General features: G+C 47.6%; 2 protein-coding genes across 10 annotated transcripts in view; one reads left to right on the plus strand and one right to left on the minus strand.

Moving 5' to 3' along the window:
* The window catches only part of CDIP1 (cell death inducing p53 target 1), a 107,177-nt gene that overhangs the window by 75,725 nt on the left and 8,688 nt on the right, over window positions 1-22,764 (minus strand). For 2 of the 8 annotated variants that reach the window (XR_003852593.1, XM_029576465.1), the window contains exon 1: window positions 1,347-1,496. The exons of 2 other annotated variants lie outside the window; for them this stretch is intronic. The gene's annotated coding sequence lies outside the window, so the exon portion shown is untranslated. Of the gene's footprint in view, window positions 1-1,346; window positions 1,533-22,764 lie in introns of those variants that run through there. 4 more of the 8 variants (XM_029576466.1, XM_029576471.1, XM_029576467.1 and 1 more) reach the window with 3 other exon arrangements.
* Window positions 16,615-22,764, plus strand: part of C14H16orf96 (chromosome 14 C16orf96 homolog) — a 147,634-nt gene continuing 141,484 nt past the window's right edge. For both annotated transcript variants that reach the window (XM_029576458.1, XM_029576459.1), the window contains exon 1: window positions 16,615-17,161. In XM_029576458.1, coding sequence (XP_029432318.1) covers window positions 16,742-17,161 — 420 coding nt within the window. In that variant the 5' untranslated portion in view covers window positions 16,615-16,741. The remainder of the gene's footprint in view (window positions 17,162-22,764) is intronic.

The raw sequence follows: 22,764 nt of genomic DNA on the forward strand, positions 1-22,764 counted from the left end.
GGACTAACATGGCAACCACATTACCTGCTACCCAGACTTTATCAACACCCTGGTTTATAAGGAACATTCTGTTTTTATTTAAACATCGAGCTGCTTTCAAAATATCTAATGATAATCCTCAGGAGCATGCCAAGAAGCTGCAAACACACACCTCTGTCAGGTAACAACAAATACACTGCACCATTCAAGTAAGACAAAACATATTCAAATTCCAGTCTGTCTTCTACAAATTAGTAAATCCTCCACAAGATTTTCAAGCACCACAGTATGGATGACTTATGCCACTCAAACCTAAGGCAAATTACCAGGATCCCGAGCGCAATTAAATACCTGTGTCAGCTCTCCCCCATGTCATCTTTCCTTTGACATGCACTTTTCATCCAGCTCTCCCTCCATCCCACAATATTTTTCAAGAAAGTCACTTTTCATGCACAAAAGTGGCCAGCATTCATGATGAATACAACAGCAAACTACTGCTATGACAAAGAAAATAGATACCTGAAGGACACAGTATTCAAGATATATTTTAATCTGCAACTGATCACAGAAATACTTATACCTGAGGTCCTGTATAGAAGAATCCTATTTAATGTAAGTTCTAGAGACGTCTTATTTATTTATTTGGAGTTTTTCTATACCGGCATTCGCAATTAGAAACCACATCATGCCGGTTTACATATAACAAGGGGGTGTGAACAAAAAACAGAACATAAACAAGTGCAAAAATATCTTAAAGTTACAGTCCTAGACTACACCAGCTATCACTGTGCAAACCCCCGCCCTTACAAAAAGGCAGCAACTGAACCGGTGCCGCCGCCCCCCAAGATTCCCTATGGCTCCCATGGTGGCTCTCCTGACCCTGCTGCCCGAGAATCAGGCACCCGTCTGCCTCCCCACGAGGGCAGCATATAGAGTTGCTAACGGTAACCAGATTTTTAGGGGTGATGCATTCAGTTCCGGTTTTACCCCGCGGCATGCTGGGACTTCTACTTCTGATTTCCTAGTATCTCCCTTAAGAAAATTAAGACTACAATTCCATGCATGCCGCGGGGTAAAACCAGGACGGGATCACCCTGTCCTGAAAATCTAGAGTCAGCTGGCAATACTAGCGGGGTGCCCGATGGGAGCTGGAGTTCCTCAGCACCCCAGCAGCGCTAAGAGCATCATCAAGTACCGCTGCGCTTGCAAGCTGCGCAGAGGCTCGGGTTATGGAACCTCTGCGCCGCGGGTCCCGCCCCCCTAAGAAATAACATCAAGGTTGGTTATAATATTCGGCGGAGGCGCCAGGGCCTGGGGGGAGATGCGTTCCCTCTTTTGACACCCGACCGATTGCGGAGGTAAATTACTTTCATGTGAAGCACCCTCAAGTCTTGCTGCAGGTCTCCCGTGTCCCGCAGTGCTGCGACCTACCGCCTCTCGCTGAAATCACCAGCTCCGATCCAGTCGCAAGGTCCCCGTTAGTCTAACGGCGTTAGAGTATCAGAGGAAGTGAAGCTAGGTGACGTCACTTGCTCCGCCCCCTCGCGTTTTCTGGCGCACTCTGAAACTGCACGAGGATATAGTAAAATTCTGTACAGAATTTCAAGGAGGTCCTGATTACCGTGATTTTTAATTGTCTAGGGTGTTAGGAACTCAGATTCAGGAAACTTTGGCTGCATGACAGTTTTACATGTGTTGCTAAATAATGCATGAAGTGATTTAAAATTAAAAAGGGAAAAAAATTACAAAATAGTAATACAGTAAAAATAAAGTTACAGAGAAAGATATACATACGAATATATTACCACATACAATAAAACTGGTGTACTGTTACTTTTTTGCAATAAGGCTTGATCACAGGACAGGTACAGCAGGAGCAGCAGATTCCTTGGTGACAGGGCCGATGTGTCCCATTAGGCGTTGTCTAGAGCACCAACCATTAGGGCAGAGCTTTCCAAACTTTTCATGTTGGTGACACACTTTTTAGACAACCATAATTTCGGGACACAGTAATTAGTCTACAAGCAAACCGGAGGTTAAAGGTTAAATGAATGAAATGTATTTCGACAATTTATGTATGTTTCCTTAAATATATACATAATAAAATGTTTCACGACACAACATATCTTGTGAAAACCTTTCGTTTATATTAAAAATATATAATATTCCAAGATTAATGTTATTGTTATAATTTATGAGTAACAATAATAAAACAAAGTTATTGTGTTATTCAATTTACCTCTTTAATGAGATATATGAGCTTGATGGGATGAACACAGCTTTTGAATATTTGGTGTTAATAAAAAAGTCCAAAGGGTCTTCTGCATAATTTTAAAAAGCTGGCCAGTTTCACACTATATAATTATTTGATAGCCTCATTCAACTAATTCTATGTGGCTATGAGAGTGAAGTCTGGAATATATAGGAAGGGGCAGAATGTCAATATAAATCCTGCACCTCCAGTTCTGTAACTCTGTGCATCCACTGAAATTCCCCCAAACAATGGAGCTTGGATGTTTCCCTTACAGCTCATCATACTAAAAGATATTTTCAAATGCTGGTGCACCTCACAGTAACAGCAGCACAAACACCTTCCACTGTGAACTAAAATAAAACCTCGCAAAAAAGACACTCAAAATCTATACTGCAATCCCATTGTAACACCAAGGACTCAAACAATAACAACCCTACCTGTGAAAAAGCAAGGGTAAATATTACACTGGGTCTTAGAATACCAATACACCACCTACTGAGGAAACAAAACAAACCCGATTGCTATAGATCCCTATGCTAGCAGAATCTCTCATCATGGTCACACACACAGAGCAGAGACAGACCCTCACCAAATACAGAATACAAAATAAAGGAGCACAAATTAGACAAAAACTGAAATGGAAACTCCAAGAAGCCAGACTCTGTGTATTAACAATGGAAAAACAGAACCACCATTCCTCATAAAACAAACAAAATCAAGAAACATAAAGCATCAGTTATAATAGTAAAACCATACTAATAAAAGAATATTTTAAAACTACTGATAAATAGAATTTCTATTAATTAAAATCATATACATTTTTTACAATTTCCCAGAGGTTATCCTCTCACACAGACTCACATGTCCATTCTCTCTCACACATACACTGTCACATACATACACATTCATGCTCTTATACCCACCATAACCTCTCACTCTCACAGACACTGACACACTCTCAGGCTCTAAGACACTCTCTCCCCCTCCACACACACCCCACACACAAACTCTTACTCCCCTGGATTTTCTCATACACACTCTCTCTGGCTCCCTCACATACACACAAACACACACACCCAGGCAAGTTCCCAATCATTCTCACACAAACACACACACCCAGGCAAGCTCCCAGTCATTCTCACACACTAAAACTGACCCCCAGGCAGGCTCCCATTCATTTTCACACCACTCACTCACCATCCCCCAGGCAGGCACCCATCCATTCACACACATACACCCCCAGGCAGGCACCCATTCATACACATGCACACACTAAAGGCAGACCCCCCTCTCTTTCTTTTGCCAGCAACCTCGGAGCCTCTCTCATTCCTCTGCTGCCACTGATGCCGCATGGCTATTGGGGAGGCGCTGATTGCTGCTATTGGCACTGAAGCCCATTCTGCTGCCTCCTCTGTGCAGGCCCCGTAGGTTTCCAGTTCCTCCATGTTGATCTCGTACATTGTGAGATCTGCATAGAGAAAGTGCTACTCTTGACATTAACAAAGATTACATGTGCCAATCAGTAAAAAGTAATTTATTTCTTTTTTTTTTTTTACCTTTGCTGTCTGATCTTAGTTTTCTAATTGGTTGGTCCCAGGCTTTTTTGTTCCACCTCCCCTTTCTTATTTTTTTGCCAATTCATTTCATATTGTCTTTTTTTCTATTTCTTTTCTCTCCATCTATCTTCTTCCCTCAAACATACAGTCAGGTTCTCATTCTCACATGCTTTCTCTCTCTCACACACACACACAGGCTCTCACTCTCACATGCTCTCTCTCATATATAATCATTCATACACAGTCTCTCTCTTGCACATGCTGTCTGACTCTCACACACCCAGGCTCTCTCTCACTCCCACATGCTGTCTTGCTCATGCACAGGCTCTCACTGCCACATGCTGTCTCTCTCTCACACACACACAGGCTCTCACATGCTGTCTCTGCAAACATTGAGATCCTCACTCCCACACCCAATCTCTCAACTCACACAGGCACCCAATCTCTCAACGCATCTCATACACGCACACAATCTCTCAATTCAGCTCATACAGGCACCCAATCTCTCAACTCAGCTCAGCTCATACAGGCACCCAATCTCTCAACTCAGCTAATACACGCACCCAATCTCTCAACTCAGCTCATACACGCACTCTACGGGCCCTCTGCCTCTCTCTTACCTCTGGGCCTCCTCTTCACGGGTCGCTGCAGGATCGGCTCTGCAGCGGCCCTGATCTTCTCGGGCCAATCGCGGCGACTCTGATCTTCTCGGGCCGATCCGATCCGCGGTGGGGGCCCTGCTACCGGGCCTCTTCTCGCCCGCTGCAACAACGCGGCTCCTCTTCTGCACGCGGCTGCTTCATCTCCTTCCTGCCCGTGCGGCTCCGGCAACATTTTTCTTCCGGGGCCGCGTGGGCAGGAAGGAGGCGGAGCACCTGAACGTTTAGACGTGCCCTTTTTCTTCGGGCCGTGGTGACGTGAACTCACCACGGCCTTACCGATCTTCTGGCTGTGTCCACAACGATTCTTCACTGCTCAGCCGCCAGTGGGATGAGCTCCACCGGCGGCCGCATTGGCTCCCACTTGCCGGTGTGTCACGTGCACCGGGCTTGCGCGACACACCGGCACACCTCAGGCGACACACCAAAGTGTCGCGAGACACACTTTGGAAAGCTCTGCATTAGGGGGTGCCGAAAAGCAGCCATGTGTGGTCATGAGGGGAACCTATCCCACTCCCGTCAAAGAGGAGTAGAGATTCGGCGGGCCACGAACGGCACCCATCCTGCTCATGGCCCAGAGAAGCACAAACTCGGTGGGCGTGAATGAGGTAGGAGTTGGGGCTGAGACCGGGAAGGGAGGGGCGCGACCAAGGGGGGGGGGGGGGGGTCAGGCGCAAGGCAGAAAGTTTGCCTAGAATATCTAATACCCTTGCACCAGCCCTGCTTGGTAATTGTCAGATGGAAAATAGATGAACAGGTAGGTTAGTTATAACTGTGGTTGTCGTGTTAGTCCACTTGAACGCATGGAAGAAAAAGTTAAAAAAACCAAACCATTTTATTGGATTAATTTTATATATTCCTTGACTAGCTTTCCAGAGCTAATTCCATCTTCCTCAGATCAAAACAAGAGTGATCAAAATATGATATCAGAAAATATAAGTGAATGTAAAATATATTCTAACAAGCCGTTAAGCCCGTTAAAACGGGCTACATCCCTCTGTCTCTCACATCCCCCTCTTCACCACCCCCTACCTTCCTCCCTCCCTCCCACTCAGTCTCTCCCTCCTCCCTCCCTCCCTCTCACTCTCCCTCAGTCCCACTCCCTCCCCCCCTCCCTCTCACTCTCCCTCTCACTCTCCCTCAGTCCCACTCCCTCCCCCTCCCCCTCTCACTCTCCCTCAGTCCCACTCCCTCCCCCTCCCCCTCTCACTCCCCCTCAGTCCCACTCCCTCCCTCTCAGTCCCACTCCCTCTCCCCCCTCACTCAGTCCCCCCTCTCACTCAGTCCCACTCCCTCCCTCTCACTCAGTCTCACTCCCTCCCTCTCACTCAGTCCCACTCCCTCTCTCTCCTCCCACTCAGTCCCTCCCTCTCTCTGTCAGTCCCTCCCTCTCTCTCTCCTCCCTCGTTGCCACCGCCGCCGCTGCCACCGGACGCCTCCGCTGCCACCCGCCGCCGCTACCACCGGACGCCGCCGCCGCTGCTGCCACTCAACGCCGCCGCCGCTGCCACCCGACGCCGCCACCCGAAGCCGCCGCCGCTACCACCGGACGCCGCCGCTGCCACCCACCGCCGCCGCTACCACCAGACGCCGCCGCCGCCGCTGCCACCCGACGCTGCCGCCGCTACCACCCGCCGCCGCCGCTGCTACCACCGGACGCCGCCGCTGCTGCCACTCAACGCCGCCGCCGCCGCTGCCTCCCGACGCCGCCGCCGCCACTGGACGCCGCTGCCACTCGACTCCGCCATTTTTTTCTTTTTTTTCTGGCTCAGACCGACGTGCTCGCCCGCACATGCGCGGTACAGCTGGTCTCTACTGCGCATTTGCGGCACGTCGGTCATCCTTCGTTTATTAGGTAGGATGTGTTAGGATTATTTATTTATTTATTTATTTAAAGCTTTTCTATACCAGCATTCATGATACAATCATATCATGCCGGTTTACAAAGAACAGGGGGGTGCAATAACTTTGTTCTTTTAACAAGTGCAGAGGAAGCAAAAGTTACAATATAACAGGGTTGTTGAAACTGGGGAAGGAAGAAGAGAAGAATAGACATGAATAATAGAATCTTTACAGAAGTAAATTAATTTACATTGTGCGGTAATGTCTCTTTATGTATATTATTTACATAATGCAGTAAAGTCTCTCAATGGATATTAGACTCGGGAAAGGCTTGTTTAAATAGCCAAGTCTTAAGCCTTTTTCTGAATGTTAATAAGCAAGGTTCAAGTCTAAGATCAGGTGGTAAGGTATTCCAAAGAGAGGGGCCTGCTGTAGAAAAGGCCCAGTCTCTGAATGCTATATGGTATGTTGATTTAGTTGGGGGAACAGTCAGGGATCCTTTGTAGGCTTCTCTGATGGGTCTGGATGATGTGTGTAGTTTGAGGGGGATTTGTAGGTTGAGAGGGGCTTGGGAGTGGATGGATTTATGGATGATGGTGATGGACTTGTGTAGGATTCTGTAGTGTATTGGCAGCCAGTGTAGATTTATTAGAATGGGAGAGATGTGGTCTCTTCTTCTGGAATTTGTCAGAATTCTGGCTGCCGCATTCTGGAGCATCTGAAGTGGTTTGATGGATGAGGACGGGAGACCTAGTAAGATAGAGTTGCAATAATCCATCTTGGAGAATATTACGGATTGTAGGACAGTTCGGAAGTCATGAAAGTGTAGGAGTGGTTTCATTCTTTTGATTACATGCAGCTTGTAGAAGCAGTTCTTGGTTGTGTTGTTAATAAATGTTTTTAAATTCAGATGTTTGTCTATTACTACCCCTAGGTCTCTAGCTTGTGTAACAATGGTGTTGACTGGAGCAATTTGTGGGGAGTTGCTGTTTTTGGGGGTGATGAGGAGGAGTTCCGTTTTGACCGAGTTTAGAATTAGGTTTAGGTTTGCGAGGAGTCGGTTGATCTCTTGGAGGCAGTTTTCCCATTGTTTGAGAGTTTTTGTGATAGATTCTTTGATGGGTATCAGAATTTGTATGTCGTTGGCGTATAAGAAATGTTTTAGTTGTAGGTTCATCAACAGTTGGCATAGTGGAAGAAGGTATATGTTGAATAAAGTTGGGGATAGTGAGGAACCTTGAGGAACTCCTTGTGAGGAATTGTAGCGTGGGGATTCTTTATTGTTGATTTTAATTTGGTAACCTCTGTTACAAAGGAATGTTTTGAACCATGAGTGAGCAGTGTCGTAATTCCAATGTCCGAAAGGCGGTTAAGGAGGGTGGCATGATTGACCGTGTCGAAGGCTGCCGACAGATCCAATAGAATTAATAGGAAGGACTGTCCTTTGTCCAAGCCCATGATGAGGTGGTCTGTTAGCGATAAGAGTAGGGTTTCAGTGCTTAAAGCCTTGCGGAACCCGTATTGTGTGGGGTGTAGTATTTCGTGATCTTCGAGGTAGTTAGAGAGTTGCGAATTGATCAGTTTTTCCAAACTCTTTGCTACAAAAGGCAGGTTGGAGATAGGGCGGAAGTTATTTGGATTCTTGGGATCCAAGTCTGGTTTCTTTGGTAGTGGTTTAAGAGAAGCGGTTTTTAGGCGTCGGGGAAGATTCCCTGTGATAAGGAACAGTTTATAATGTCCGCTAGTGGTTTGGAGATGGTTTTGGGTATTAGCAGGAGCAGTTTTGACGGTATTAGGTCAAAGGGATGGGAGGAAGGTTTCATTTTCTTTAACAGAGATTGGATCTCTAATGCGGTAGTAGGTTCGAACGAATCCAGTGAGATTTTTTTGTTGAGGAGGTGGTAGGAGCTGGTCAGAGGGGTGGGGCTCGGTGGCACAAGGGTTAAGAGATTAGTGATTTTACTTTGGAAGAATAGGGCTAGTTCATCTGCTTTGGATTGAGCTTGTTCATTGGGGGTGGACGGTGTGGATTAGTGAGTATGTGGGCCCTGGGCCGAGGTGAGAGATGGTACCACCCACAGGGAGGAGCCCTGTGAGCCTCATCGTTGGGAGGCAAGGTCTCAGCTGACATCAGACACAGGTAGAGTCTTTATTAAAGAGGTGGAGCGGGGGTGCCAGAGAAAAGGTACACAGACTCCGAGGAGACACGAGGTCTGTGGGATGGGGGATACCCCAGTGTAGTTGGAAGTAGTCCGCGGAGCGGGATGCACCGATGAGGTCTTCAGTAGAGGCGGTAATGGTCCGCAGAGCGGGGTACACCGAAGAGGGACCTCAGTAGAGATGGTAGTGGTCCGCAGAGCGGAGTACTAATGGCAAGAATAGCGATGGTTCCAGGGAAGCCCCGGGGAACAGGGCAAACAGAAGTCCTGAGAGTCAGGCCCTCCAAGGAACGGATAGCCAGAGACAAAGAGAGGGCCCCTGAAGAGCGGGTACACAGGATGTCTCACGCCAGGAATGCAGGAGCTGGAACGAAGGGTCCTCTGGGAACAAGGCAGATTTGGCAGTGAGGGATCTCGTTGCCAAGTCATTGATAGGCAGGGCCAGCCGGCTTAAATGTCCAGAGGGAATGATGTCATCTGGAGGGGACGCCCCCGAGGTTCCCGCCATGACAGCTTAAGACTGGCCCATGTGTGCGCGCGCGCCTAAGGAATTCCAACGACAAGATGGCGGTCGGCGGTGTCCGTGCTGCCCTGGGCAGCCTGGGAACGGTAGGTAGGCTGGCGACTGCTGGCAGAGGCTGCCAGTCCCCACGGAGTTAAGGCAGTGAAGAAAGAGGTGAGCAACAGCGGTCGCAGCCATCTGCGACCAACGGGCGTAACATAATGATTGTGTGGAGGGGAGGGATGATGGAGGTTTGATGGGTGATCAGAAGGTGACGGGCAGTATAATTTTATAGCTTTATAATGAGATAAGAAACCTAGGTCTTTATTGAGTCCTTTCTTGTCAGTTCTGAAGTGTCTAATCATTTTAACTTTAAAAATCTTATGTTCCCAGCAGGGACAGATTTAGGATTTTTCCACCCCTAGGCGCTTCTGGTGTTTTCACCCTCACCTCCTTTTAAGGAGCTGTTACAAGATAGCAGAGGGCTTTCTGCTAAATGAGATTCAGCAGAACTGGAAAGCAGGAAATCTTAGCCAGGCTGCTGCCCCCTAAATGCTTGCCACTCTAGGCACAGGTATAATGGGTGCCTATTGACAAATCCAAGGCTGGTCCTAAATTGTTTTAGATTTTCCTTTAATTATCCTGAGCAGGACATTTTAAAAACAATCCTAGGTTTCTGATCTGATTATGAGCCATAAAATTATACTGACTATCACTTTCTGATCACCCATCACCCCCACCCTCTGCCCCTTCACATTATCATTGGAATTCCTTTTATGCAGGGCTTAATTGTAACTGTGGAGAGGAGGGGAAGGGGTAGGGCTAGGGGCAGGTGTGAACTCTCTCTCACACACACACACAATTCGACCTCTACAAATAGTACAGAACTCTGTTGCCAGGATGATAACTGGAATTTCTTTTCGTGACTATATTACTCTTGCACTTATTCTTTATATTGGCTTCCTATACTGTATCATTTTCCTCATATACAGTTTGCTTAATAATGATACCTTATTTTGGTTAAATACTGCTTTGCGTATCTATAAACCTCCTCATCAGTTCCGTAACCAAAAACCTGTTTGAAATTCCATCTGTTAGGCTAGACTTGAACTTAAAAGAAACTCTTCTATATCAATGGCTGAACCTATATTGTGGAATTCCTTACCTGAACTATTTTGTGGTGCTCCTTCTTTGAAAGTGTTAGGATTTTATTTATTTATTTATTTATTTATTTAGTGCTTTTCTATACCGGCATTCACGATAGGACTGCATCATGTCGGTTTACATTAAACAGGGGGTGAACAATAATAGGATACAATAAAAAACTTTAACATGTGCAAAGCAAACTGAAGTTACAATAAACAGGGATGATTCGAACTGGGAATAGAAGAAGAGGGCGATAGCAATTTAACATATATAGCAGTAAGATACAGTAATCTGTATCTACATAGCAGGTGAAATCTGTAACAGATTTCACCTGCTATGTAGCCTTATCCTACCTTCATAACACCTCCCCACCAGCAGAAGCCCTCAATATGCCTTATCACTTGTCTTGTTAAGTTCCTCCTCATTGCCCTTGCCATGACCAAGTCCTAGCCCTATGTATACTCATCTTGGCATAGTAGCCTTGTCTTCTCATGGTGTCACTCCTGACCCTTGTTCCTGCCTTGCAGCTTATGTGCCTTCTAGCTTTGCCTTGTGTTGAGGCCCTTGGACCTAACTTGAGGCCTCTGGCCTATTCTCTCTTGTATCCTGGAATACAAGAGAGAATTTGTTGCCAGAGGATGTGGTTAGTGCAGTTAGTATAGCTGTGTTTAAAAAAGGATTGGATAAGTTCATGGAGGAGAAGTCCATTACCTGCTATTAAGTTCACTTAGAGAATAGCCACTGCCATTAGCAATGGTAACATGGAATAGACTTAGTTTTTGGGTACTTGTCAGGTTCTTATGGCCTGGATTGGCCACTGTTGGAAACAGGATGCTGGGCTTGATGGACCCTTGGTCTGACCCAGTATGGCATTTTCTTATGTTCTTATCCTGCCTCGGGACCCTCAGGCCTATTCTATGTGTTCCAAGCCTTGCTGCCTCTGGGCTTCTGTGTTCTTTATTTCCCTTGTCTGGCTTGTTGGTCTTATCCTGTCTATTCCAGGTCCTGCTTAGTATGACAAGCCTGCTTGTCTAGCCTTGCCTGCCTGGCTTGCCAGTCTGCCTTGCCTACCCAGCTCCTTCCTGTCCAGCTGTTCCTGTCTGGCCCTGCTTTCAGCTTTGCTTGGCTAGCGTTACCATGTTCCTGACTGTGTGGACTCGCCATTATAATGTCCTCCTGCCACAGAAACCTACTGGCCCCCAGAACCCAAAGGCTCAACCTGCGGGGAGGGGGCTGGTTAGGTGAAAAAACAGCCTTTTTCTTGCCTAGAGTCCTGCGCCACTCTCCAGGTGGGTTTTCTGGAGCTCGCAACAGAATGAAAAGACCAATGCCCAGCTGCGAGAATGGGTACAAGACCCTTAACCCTGCTGGTGAAACCAAGCCAGTTTTTCCTGTTGCCACTAAGAATAATCCTGTTCCTCACTACTGTCTACTGGACTCCTTAGGACAACATTTTCTCTGCCTTGTTTATATTGTAGGTCCTTACAAAATCTTTCAGCATTTTCAATGTCCTGCTTGTAACGCTAACAGCTGGAAGTGTGATCAGGGTAGTTCTAAGACTAAATATATGCCTTGTATGTGGGCATTGGGTAGTGTTCCCTAAGCCAAAACTACTACAGCCTGCTAAAGAAACTCCTACACCAAGTCTTTTTGAACTCATACAGTCCCTGAGGGCTAAAATTTGCTAATTTAAAATACATAGCTAATACAATCATAGCATGTTAAGTGGTTTAAAATCCTTACTCGAAAAAGCACAGAGAACCAGAGGCAAACAGAAGCCCTGAAATCCCTAGCTTGCCTGATTCCTTTGGGCTCTATTCTATTGATCAAGATATATTTAAACTGTGCAGTTAATTCCACCACAGCTTGCTCAAAGATATTAAAATCCCTAGCTGGGAAAGTAAAATCTTGTGATTCCAGCTTGACACTCCTGGAGCAGGTGAAAGCACTCCTAACCCAGTTCAGTCCCTGTCTGTAGAAACTCTTGAGTCAAGCCAAGCTAATTAATTCTGTTTCTCAAGATCAGAAAATCGCACCTGCTTGCAGAAGCTTACTAACAAGACAAACACTGACAACCAAGAAACTAGCTTGCTTGTTCCTTTTGCTTTCCATTTCAGACTAAATCTCTTCCACAGACTCCATGCCAGCCTGCTGTTGTTTCCAGATACTTTTAGCACTTCTTGTCATCCAGTGAGCAAAGTGTTAATCTCTGCTTCAAGAGATGCTTGTTCCTGCAGCCATAGTTCTACTGCAGCATCTGGAAGACTCCAGTCCAGATGATCCATTCCGATAGAAACATTCCAGTGCAATGGATCCATTCCAGCAAGTGCATTCTTTTCCAGCTGAACACTTCCAGGAAGAACCTGCAGCCATAGCCTTGTCCCAGTGGGAACCTGCCTTGTCTAGCCCTCTGCCAACCTAGAGGAACTCCAGTCCAGCCATCCCGCTCTGGGAGGAGCCCAAGTTACCCGTACCATCCGAGAGGAGCCCACCATGTCAGTGGTTCCACTCTATACTCACCCTGTGCCGGTAGTCCAGTCAATGGATCCTAAGCCAGAGGCCTCATACTCCACTCATCCCATGCTAATGGTTCCACTTTCCACACAACCTGTGCTGGTGGTCCAGTTTCTCAAGCAACCTGAGCCAGAGGTCTTACACTCCAGTCACTCTGTGGTAATGGTTCTGCCTTTTGGACACTCAGCAGTGCTCCTGCCCATGTACCCAGATCATCCAGAAGGGGACTCTCTTTCACAGTCTGAAGTGCCCAGGAGAGGGTGCTGTTCCAGCCCTGGAGTGCCAAAAAGAAGGTACATCTGTTGAGGGCTGGACATCTGAAACAGATGCCAGTGGCATGGACTGTTGCAGATGTTTGCAGGGGAAGTTTGGCTGTAAACTGCTCAGCAAGACAAAAGACCAAAATTCAGGTCTCCTAAGCTTCAGCACTGCTGTCATACCATGGAACTGGCTTAAATTCAAAAGATGATTAATCCTAATATTTCCATGGCTGATAATTTCTCTTGTATCAGGTGCTTGAAAGCTTCAGTTTCTCATTTTTCTGTGGCAGTTTGCATACTTGTAGAAAACTGGTACAGCGGTGCAAAGTCCATAAACTACCATAGGATTGCTATCACCTTTTAAAGGTTATTCAGTAAAAAAAACATAGTAATATTTATATTTAGTTTATTCATGCAATACTGTTGTTATGATCAGGAGGGACGTGAACCCTTGGACCGACGGGGAGGTTGGTACTACCTTGGGAGATGGCTCCTCAGGTTCTCCTGTCGGGTGGTGAGGCGGAACAGAAGTTGGGACTGGCTGGATCCTCGCTGTTGGAGATTCAGATGGCCTCTGAGAGGGCAACGAGGCATGAAGTCGGAGCAAGGGCTGGTTGGATCTTCGTCACTGGAAGCTCGCAGTCCCCTAGGAGGAGCCCGTAGGGACCCTGGCCGCTGGGACTTAGGTGGACCTTGGAGAGGTAGAAAAGGCGTGAGGACGGTGCAAGGGCCAACTGGATCTTCACCACTGGAAGCCCACGGTCCCCCCAGGAGGAGCCCGTAGGGACCTGGGCCGCTGGGACTTAGGTGGGCCCTTGAAGGAGGATGGTCCGAGGTCGAGTACCAGAGGATCGCTGCTTGCCAGTCCGAAGTCATACACCGAGGAATCACCGAGAAGAAGCAGGAATCAGGAACCGAAGCACTAGGAGACTCACCGGAGCGAGCAGACTTGTAGCAACAAGTTGCCAAGTCGAGGAATGACTGTGGGCAGTTTCTTTAAATAGAGTTCAGAGCCTAGCCCATTAGGAGCAGGTGTGAGTAATTAAGGGGACGAGGCCCCTTTAAATCTCGCTGGGAGGCGCGGCCTCGCACCTAAGAGAAGAGCCGGCAAGCTGTGCCTGGAAGGGCTTTGTAGAGCGGCCAGACGCCGCGGGAGAAGGCCCGGGGAGTGTTTCCCCGGCCGGGAGCCCCATGGACCCTCGTGCTTGGGGGTTTGCAGGAAGGAGCACGCCGGAGGCCGACCCCAGCGCGTTTCTCGACTGCGGCTGCGGCGTCCCCTGATTCCCGGTTGCGGGCGACCGCGACCGGGAATCACAACTGCAACATAGCAAAACATAGGCATAGACCGATAAGTGTTATGATATTGGAGGTAAAAATAACTTTTAATTAGAAAATTACTTCAGTAGTTTGAAGGCTAGCATTTACCAGGACAAGTTCCTAGGTCTTCCCTTTTGAAGACCTCTCTGCAAGCAGCTTCCTGATAGAGGCTTGTAAGTGCACCAACCAGAAATGACCTCAAAATTCCAGCTACTTTGAGTGACATGTTATCTGTCTCCTGAATCAAACTTTGTTCAGTCTAACACTTCTTGATAATTATTTCTGTGCAATTAGAAACAAAAAAGTCCTGCAAACAAGCTTGCCAACTGTTAATAAATTTACTGATAAAAAAAAGTCATGCCCATAAAAATAATTTTATGTCAGTAAAAATGAGTGATGGACTGGTGTCACTGGTTCCATGGACTCAGAATCTGTGAGGCTGTAGTAGTTGAGAGGCAGGGATTGTGTCTCAGTGCCACTGCACCGTCCCCCTTCATCATGGTGTGCACTCACCTGATATAGCCTGCCAACCCTGCAGCCACCAGTACAGCCCATCTCCCCAGCACCACATCCTGCTACACATTACTGGTGCTTCTGTGCTAATGCAATGCCAAAGCCCAAAGCCATAACCTGACTCTGTGTGTGTATGCATGTTCAAGACCCACAAAAACTGCTTTTTATTTTCATAGAAAATGATACTGACACCTGGCACTGCTATAATTGAAATTCTTGCATTTCCCAAATAGACAAAAAGTATTATAATACATATATAAGTATATATAAAAGGCAGTTCATTAAAGCCCATAGTATTTGATGCATCTGGGTGCATGTGTGGATTGCATGCAGCGCATAGCACTATGTGTAGTTCAACAGAAGTGAGCGGTGTGGCTAGGAGGGAGCCCAGGTCTTGCCTGAGAAACAGGCTGATTCAATAAAATGTGCGGGAGAGCAAACGCTCTGAGTTGAGCGCCCGCTTTCCCGATGCGCACCCAGGCACCTCTCCTGGGCGTGCGATTCTCTATTCAAATTAGGCCGCGCGCTAATAAGGCGCTAGGGACACTAGCACCTCATTAGCGGAAGCGGTGGCTGTCAGCGGGTCCGACAACTGACGCTTAATTTTACTGGCGTCGGTTGTCAAACCCGACAGCCACAGGTTTGGAAAATGGATGCCGGCAAAATTGAGCGTCCGTTTTTGAACCCGCCGACCGGCAGGCAGATTTTTTTTTTTTTGGTGGCTCCAACTTAATATTGCTTTGATATTAAGTCGGAGGGTGTACAGAAAAGCAGTTTTTTCTGCTTTTCTGTACACTTTTCCTGGTGTTTTCTAATGTTAACGCCTGCCCTTGAGCAGGCGTTAATTTTGCACATTTTACTTTCAGTATTCCGGGGTAATAACTAATAGGCTCATCAGCATGCATTTGCATGTGATGAGCGCTATTAGATTCGGGGGGGGGGGGGTTGTTGGCCATGTGTTTTCCACGCGCTATTACCCCATACACTATAAAGGGTAATAATAGTGTGTCTAAAACTTGGGGCCAAATGGGAGCTAAACGGTACGCTCAGCTGAGTGCATCCTTCAGTATCAGCCTGTAAGAGAGTGGGCTTAGGGGCCACGGTGGCTAGGGAGGAGCCCAAGCTCTGCCAGCCAAAGATGTGGACAACCTGCTAGTGCTCAAGGTGAGGATGTCAAGGAAGTTGAGAGCAAGGTATTAAAAGGGGGAGGGGGAAAGGCAGTTAGGACAGGGAGTGAAGGATAGACAGTCCACACTCCTACAGCTTTTTTTTTCTTCATTTAATGACAGACTTTCATACTAGTATACGGTTTTTAAGCGATCTTTGTCGAATTTGTAAAGAACGTAGTCAAAAGCCAAGGCAGGGCAGAACTGAACATAACATTGGACTGTTTTCAAGAATACATGGGGATCCTTTGTGTAACAAGAAATACACCTTTCCCAACTTGCACATATCCGGTCATATATCTAGTCACACATACAGAGACAACATGCCGTCCTGATCTTTACTGAGGTTCAGCAAAAAGCAGGCAGCTTTTCTGAACTGTATAGTAAGCGGTTGATGCTTTTATGCGGGCAGAAATGAAATGTCCAGGCCCAAGAAGCCTCGACTCCCTCCCTCCAGGACCCTCAGGGAGCAAGGCTGCGGCATCCCCCTTGTGAGGTAGGCCGCAAAGCCCACAATTGACTTTTTTCCTCCCCAGCCACCTCCCCCCCCCTTTTTCTCCAGATGTCCGTTCAAAAGGCCGCAACGCAGCCGGGCCGTCCGTGTGCCGCCGCGTACCCGCGGGGCGGGGTGAATGGTAACCGGGAGACGTGCGGAAGCCGCCCGTGTCCTGTCATTTTCCAGGCGTTCCTGTGTCGCCTAGCAACGCGCAGAAACTTTCTGAGCGCGAGCACACTCGTGGGGGAGAAGCGGCAGGCGCGCACACACACGTTCCCGGGGAGCATGGGGAAGGCGCATTAACCCGTCGCCACCGCGGCCGGGCGTTCCCCGGCGCCGTCTCCAGCTACCCCTGCTCGTCCTGCCAGGGCACCAACCATGAGCCTGTCTCTGAGCTTATCAGAGCTGGTAAACCTAGCGCTGGGCTCCCCAGAGCTAGGCTCCGTGAATTTCAATGTCTTGCACATACTCCTGCACAGCATTCTGGAGCACTTCAAAATAAGCGATGTGAAGAGGATCATTTCAGAGGATGAAAAAGATTTTTTCAAGCCCTCCGCTTCCAGCCTTATCCATTCCAAGGCACTGGAGGGCAAACCCCTGGTGAGATCCAACTCTGTCTTCCATCAGATACAGGAGAGGGTCTTCAGCTTGGAGAAGAAGCTGTCTATCCTGAACGACCTGCCTTCCTCTGAAAAGCTGCTGGAGCAGAGCGTGTCTTTCAGCAAACCCGTGGAGGAGATGTGGCAGATGATGCAGCTTCAGAAGAAGGCTGAAATGAATGAGGCTGGAGTTAGTAAGGTGAGCTCTTCTCTCCCCGCTCTCTCCCCTCTCCACTTTCTTCAGTGCACTACTTCAGCATGCTCTAGCTGATCCGAGAGTTTGTTAACTGTTGACAACGCAGGTTTGCCTAGTGGTGTTTATTATTTTAAAGCGCTATTCTCGCCCCGAGATAAAAATGCATATTTTGAAGCTCCTTCTAGCCACCCCTGGAAAATCCTGTCAGGACAGCCAGTTGTATTGGGAGTGCGCCATTAGGAGCCAGCAGGAGTTTGGTTTTTCTTATAGAGTAAACTTTTTGTCACGTAAGTTTGTGCACTGACCCCTGGAAGATGTGGTGCGAGGGGGTTGAAGGATGAAGGGGAGAGAAATGAATAACCAGGCTAAGGCAGGTCTGCTTCTCATCCTTGCTAAACCAGGGAAGCTGCTCCTTTAACTCAGTCCTTTTCCTAGATGTGAAATCAGGCTCACTTTTTGAAACCTTTGGCTGGAAAATAGCCCATAGCTGCTGAATGGAGAGCTGCACAGTATTGAGTGTTCCATACTGAAACATTCATATGAAGACAAGTAAATGTCTAACTTATTTTGACTTGGAGCATGGCCATAGCATTGTGTGACCCTAAGAGACCATGTCAACACAGACAAATTTCAAGTCAAGTTACAGTATAACAAATGACTGCTTTTTAATGTTCTGGCTTTGTATTTGTATATATTCTTTTTGAAGCTTCTCTGTCATGGGTATTCACTTGGAGAATCCTAAGACAGTCACATATCAGACAGAGTCAGAAATCCCACCCTGTCTAAGGACAGGGACCTTATCAGTCGTGAAAGCTTGCACCTTTAAACATATCTATTTAACTTTATAAAGGCATCTTCAGCACCTCTGCCCAGCTACTGCCTTGCTTTTCCTTTAAATAGTTTTCTTTGGGGGGGGGGATTATCACCTCAGCCCTTTCTGCTTTGCTAAAGTAACAAAGTGAAAGTGTTCCTGTCACTATATCTCCAGAATTCCCAGCTTGCTTCACATCGTGTTTATTTTGGAAGTATTATTTCTGCATTTACATGGCACCTGTATCTAGAGCACTGTGCAGTTAATGCATATACAGGATGGGCAGTGATTAATGGTGGGTAATTAGGGGTTTGTCTGCAGGAGAAATTCCAGCAGGTACTGTACTGCCTGACCCATGCTTGCTACAGCTTTGACAATGATAGCAGGGTTCCATCTTCACTCTTGTGATAAATGCCCTGAGATCTTTGATGTCCACAGATTAGACTGAGCCTTACTGCTTTACTCGGAAGATGATGTTGGGTCAGTACTGGCTTGGAAGGAAAAATACCCCCTCCTACACACACACACACAACATGTCGTGCTGGGAGATTGCTTCAGTATTGACTGACAAGGGAAGTGTCATATGCTGAAGCACTCATTCAGTACTGATTCAAGGGGAAGCATGGAACCAATGTCCCTACCAGCATGCTGGGGCATTGGATCAGTACTAGATCAGAAAGAAGAGCAGTCACAGAGATAGGGAGGGGCTGCCACCTTTTTGCACAGATCAAACAGGACATTCCTTGCTTCCCCCATCTCCTGCCTCTCAGTACTCCCCCTACAAGATATTCTCTCAACAAGGACCTCACCCAATTGATCCTCTCCCTGCACAATTCTTTTCATCCCTCCCGCCCCCTGCTGATTCCCATTCCTCCATGTCACCACTTCCAAACCCCAGTCTTGCCCCTGCTAGTCTATGGACTGGCAGGAGGAGCGTGGCACTTCATATCTGCCTCTGGCTTCCTTTGCCATCTGGTTCCTTTTCACAGTTTGTGTGATTCTGATTGGCCCCACCAGATCCACGGGGCTCAGCGCAGTTAAAACTGCAAGACAGCAGCCAGATGGCAGAGGAGGTTGCTGGGGCAGATGTGGGGAGGGATCAGGGGAGGGAGTCGAGAGGTCCAGGGATCGGTAATGGCAACAACGAGGAAAAAGACTTTAGAGGCTGCCACCCAGACACCCAAAAACTGGATTGTCCAGGTGAAAACTGGACAGGAGTCAGTCCTACATGGTGGTCTCCTATGGACGCAGTGCCTTTTATCAGCAGACGGACACTTTAACTAACACTGGTTAGCATGAAAGAAAAAACCCCAGAAATCAGTCCATGAGAAAACACAATGGTATGTGAAAACTAACATCATTTCCCACCCATTTACCAAGTCTCCTCTGCCTCCCCGGCTCTTTACTGTCAAGATCTAATCATGACTGCCTCCAGCCGATAGCCTGGGGAAATGGTCGAAAGGAACTGGCAACCAGCAGGATTATTAGTACCAATTAAAACGAATCAGGAGCGAGGGAAAGAGTGGTCATGACAGGATCTGACCTGCGATTGGCTGGCTTTGTTGTTAGACTGACGACTTCTGGGACCCAACAAGATGCTGTGGCCCCTCAGCGTTGCCCGATTACTTCTTGTCATCAGGAATAGGCTGAGTTTTGACTTTGCCCCTCCGTATATCTTCTTTTCTTAAGAGAAACTGCCTCTGCAAACCCATATCTGCAGCAGCGTAAAACCAGGACCTATCTTCAGACTGCGTCCCCCATTAGCCTTCTATAAATTTGTGAATTCTGCTGCACACCTCGTAACATATTTATGTAAAACAAATGTACAGGCTGCATTATCCGAGATCCTAAGTGGCTTACAAGGAAGGACAAGTTCATGATGAGAAAGTAGATGATGCCCTCCTTCTCTGTCTTACTCCATGCTGCCATGTCTATGGCAGCATGGAGTCAGAGAGCAGATGATGACAGAAAACCATTGGGCCATCCATTTGGGCCAGTTATTTGGACATTTTGCCATTGCTGTCTGGTATACTGTAATGACCTTACTGGTTCAATTGTACCTCTGGGATTTGGTGTATTACAGCCTGCTCAGGTTGCTTACTTCTCCTTTATGATATCACAGCAAAAAACAATGACTCAGGATCAAGCTAGCAGAGCTCTTGGGAACTCATCCATTTGACCTACCCAGAGCCTTGTTTCTGATCTGACAATATAGTGGCAGAAGTATGACACAGCAATAGGGAATCATAGTTTTCATGCTGTTACTGAGGGGTAGATATCAAGGAAAACCAGTAACCATATCCCATAGAGCATTTACCAACCTGCATATATATATCACGGCCCAAAAATATGTACTTTTCAGTTGCAGTGAGCATAGAGGTGTCCCTTCAAGGAAGAAGATTAAAAGAATCACCCATCCAGAATGCAATGGAAAGGTCTGGTGTTGTTCAGTATGATAACTTGCCTCAACAAGCTCAGAACGAATGTCATAACATTTTACTGATGGAACCTAAGAGTTGCAAATTCTGAGAAACCAAAGTTGGTTAATGGTTAGAAAGTACTCCTGGGTTCCCACATAGCGCTGTGATAGTCTGTATGTGATAGCAATGTACTCCGAGCCCATGGCCAGATTTAAAGCTTCAGTGCTCATAGGCACTGGGGGGGGGGTTGTTCCACCATTTCTGCTCCTCAAAAATCATTGAGGGGTACGGGGTCCTGCATCCGTCTCCCCTCACCTCCGGATCTGTCGATGATTTTCTTTTTAACTAGCTGAATTGGTTGAACCAACAACTTCAGCTAAACCCAGCACGGGGCCTGTGAGTCGGGCTGTGCACACAGATCCTCCAGCGCCCCACTCCTGAAACTGGTTTCCCCTTGCAACGGGAAGCCCGTGCTGGAGCAGGAGGCAGGGCTGCCGCAGAGTCTGGTCCGTGGTGATGGGACTAGTTGAAAAGGAAATCATCAGAAGGCCCCGATGGTGGCAACCCCCCCAGCCGTATGATAATTTGATACTGGAGGTAGCTGCCTACGCTGCTTCTGCCCAAATCCAGGCCTGTGCGGGCCTCATTAGCAGGGGCAGGGTGCATTAGCACAGGGGGGTGAACAAACTGGGGGGCCCCCGGGGGGGGGGCAGGAACAAGGAGTACGCTGGCTACCCAGTCAGAGAAGAAACAATGGCTACGCTGTCTAGTTTTAGCAAGGAGGGAGCTTCAAGAGCGAAGTAACGGCATTGTAAGTATGCCACGGCTTAGCCATGCATCTCTTTCGATGGGCTGGAGAGAGAAGCAGCTAGCTGAGGTGGGCCCAGGAGGAACCACTGTGGTGTTCCACTATCCAGCAAGAGCTGCCACCCGCAGGCCTCAGCTCAAGAAGAGTTTGTGGTTCTGCTGGGTTTCTACCCAGGGAGAGAGAGATCCCAGCTGCTGCCCGTCCAGGGGAAAAGAAGTGGTGCGTTAGGGAAGGAGAATGGGCAGAGAGGCCAGAGAGAATGAGGAGGTGGGAAAAGGAGAATAAAGGCAAAAAAGTCGGACAAATCAAAACATGAGCAAAATAAAGATGAGCAAACAAAAATAGAGAGAAGATAGGAAAAATTAGTAAACAGTAAAAAAAAAAGGACAGGCAGGTTGGGATGGAGTTTTTCTTGGCTCCTAAAAAATGTTGACTGGCACCTAAGTTTTTGGAAAAATGTTCCAGCTCTTAGCATTGTGGTGTGTGTCCTGTCTCTCTGGATGTGGAGTGTGTGCCTCTGTCTGTGTCTGATGTGCTGTGTCTTCCCATATCAGAGTGTGATGTGCCTGTCTATGCTTCTGTCTAGGTGCAGTATGGCTGGGTCTCTGCGTCCGTCTGGGTGATGTTTTTTTGTCTCTTTGGGGTGTCTTTGTCTCTCGGTCAGACTGGTTATGAACTATGTCTGCGTCTCCGTGCGTCTCCCTGACCACATCAGTCTGTGTGTGTATCTCTGTGTCTGTCGATGTCCATCTCTTTCACTCTGTCCATCTGGGTATGGGGTGTCTGTGTATATCAAGATAAGAGGCACTGGTTTCTCTCTTTCGGGCCGATTCTGTCCATCTGGGTATGGGGTGTCTGTGTATATCAAGATAAGAGGCACTGGTTTCTCTCTTTCGGGCCGATTCAGTAAAATGTGCGGGAGAGCCGGCGCTCCGAGGCAAGCGCCCGCTCTCCTGGGCGCGTGATTCTGTATGCAAATGAGGGCCTGCGGTAAAAAGTAGGCGCTAGGGACACTAGTGCGTCCCTAGCACCTCCTTATTGGCAGAAGCGGCGGCTGTCAGTAGGTTTGACAGCCGCTGCTTAATTTTACCGGCATCGGTTGTTGAACCCACTGACAGCCACGGGTTCGGAAAACGGACGCCGGCAAAATTGAGCGTCCATCTTCTAACCCGCGGGCTGCGGGCAGATTTTTTTTTTCTAAGTTTTTTTTTAATTTTTTAAATTTTTTTTATTTTTGGGGCCTCTGACTTAATACCGCTATGATAGTAAGTCAGAGGGTGTACAGAAAAGCAGTTTTTTCTGCTTTTCTGTTCACTTGCCCAGTGCCGGCCGAAATTAACGCCTGCCTTTGGGCAGGCGTTAATTTCTGAGAGTAAAATGTGCGGCTTGGCTGCTATTAGTTTCGGGGGGGGGGGGGGGTGCACGTTTTCCACGCGCTATTACCCCTTACTATATAAGGGGTAATAATAGCGCGTGGAAAACACGCATCCAAACGGGGGCTAATGGTGCGCTCAGCCTGAGCTTACCGTACTGAATCGGCCAGTGGGTCTGTCTGGATGTGGGGTGT

The sequence above is a fragment of the Rhinatrema bivittatum genome, chromosome 14, assembly GCF_901001135.1.
Source record: "Rhinatrema bivittatum chromosome 14, aRhiBiv1.1, whole genome shotgun sequence".
Taxonomy (NCBI): domain Eukaryota; kingdom Metazoa; phylum Chordata; class Amphibia; order Gymnophiona; family Rhinatrematidae; genus Rhinatrema; species Rhinatrema bivittatum.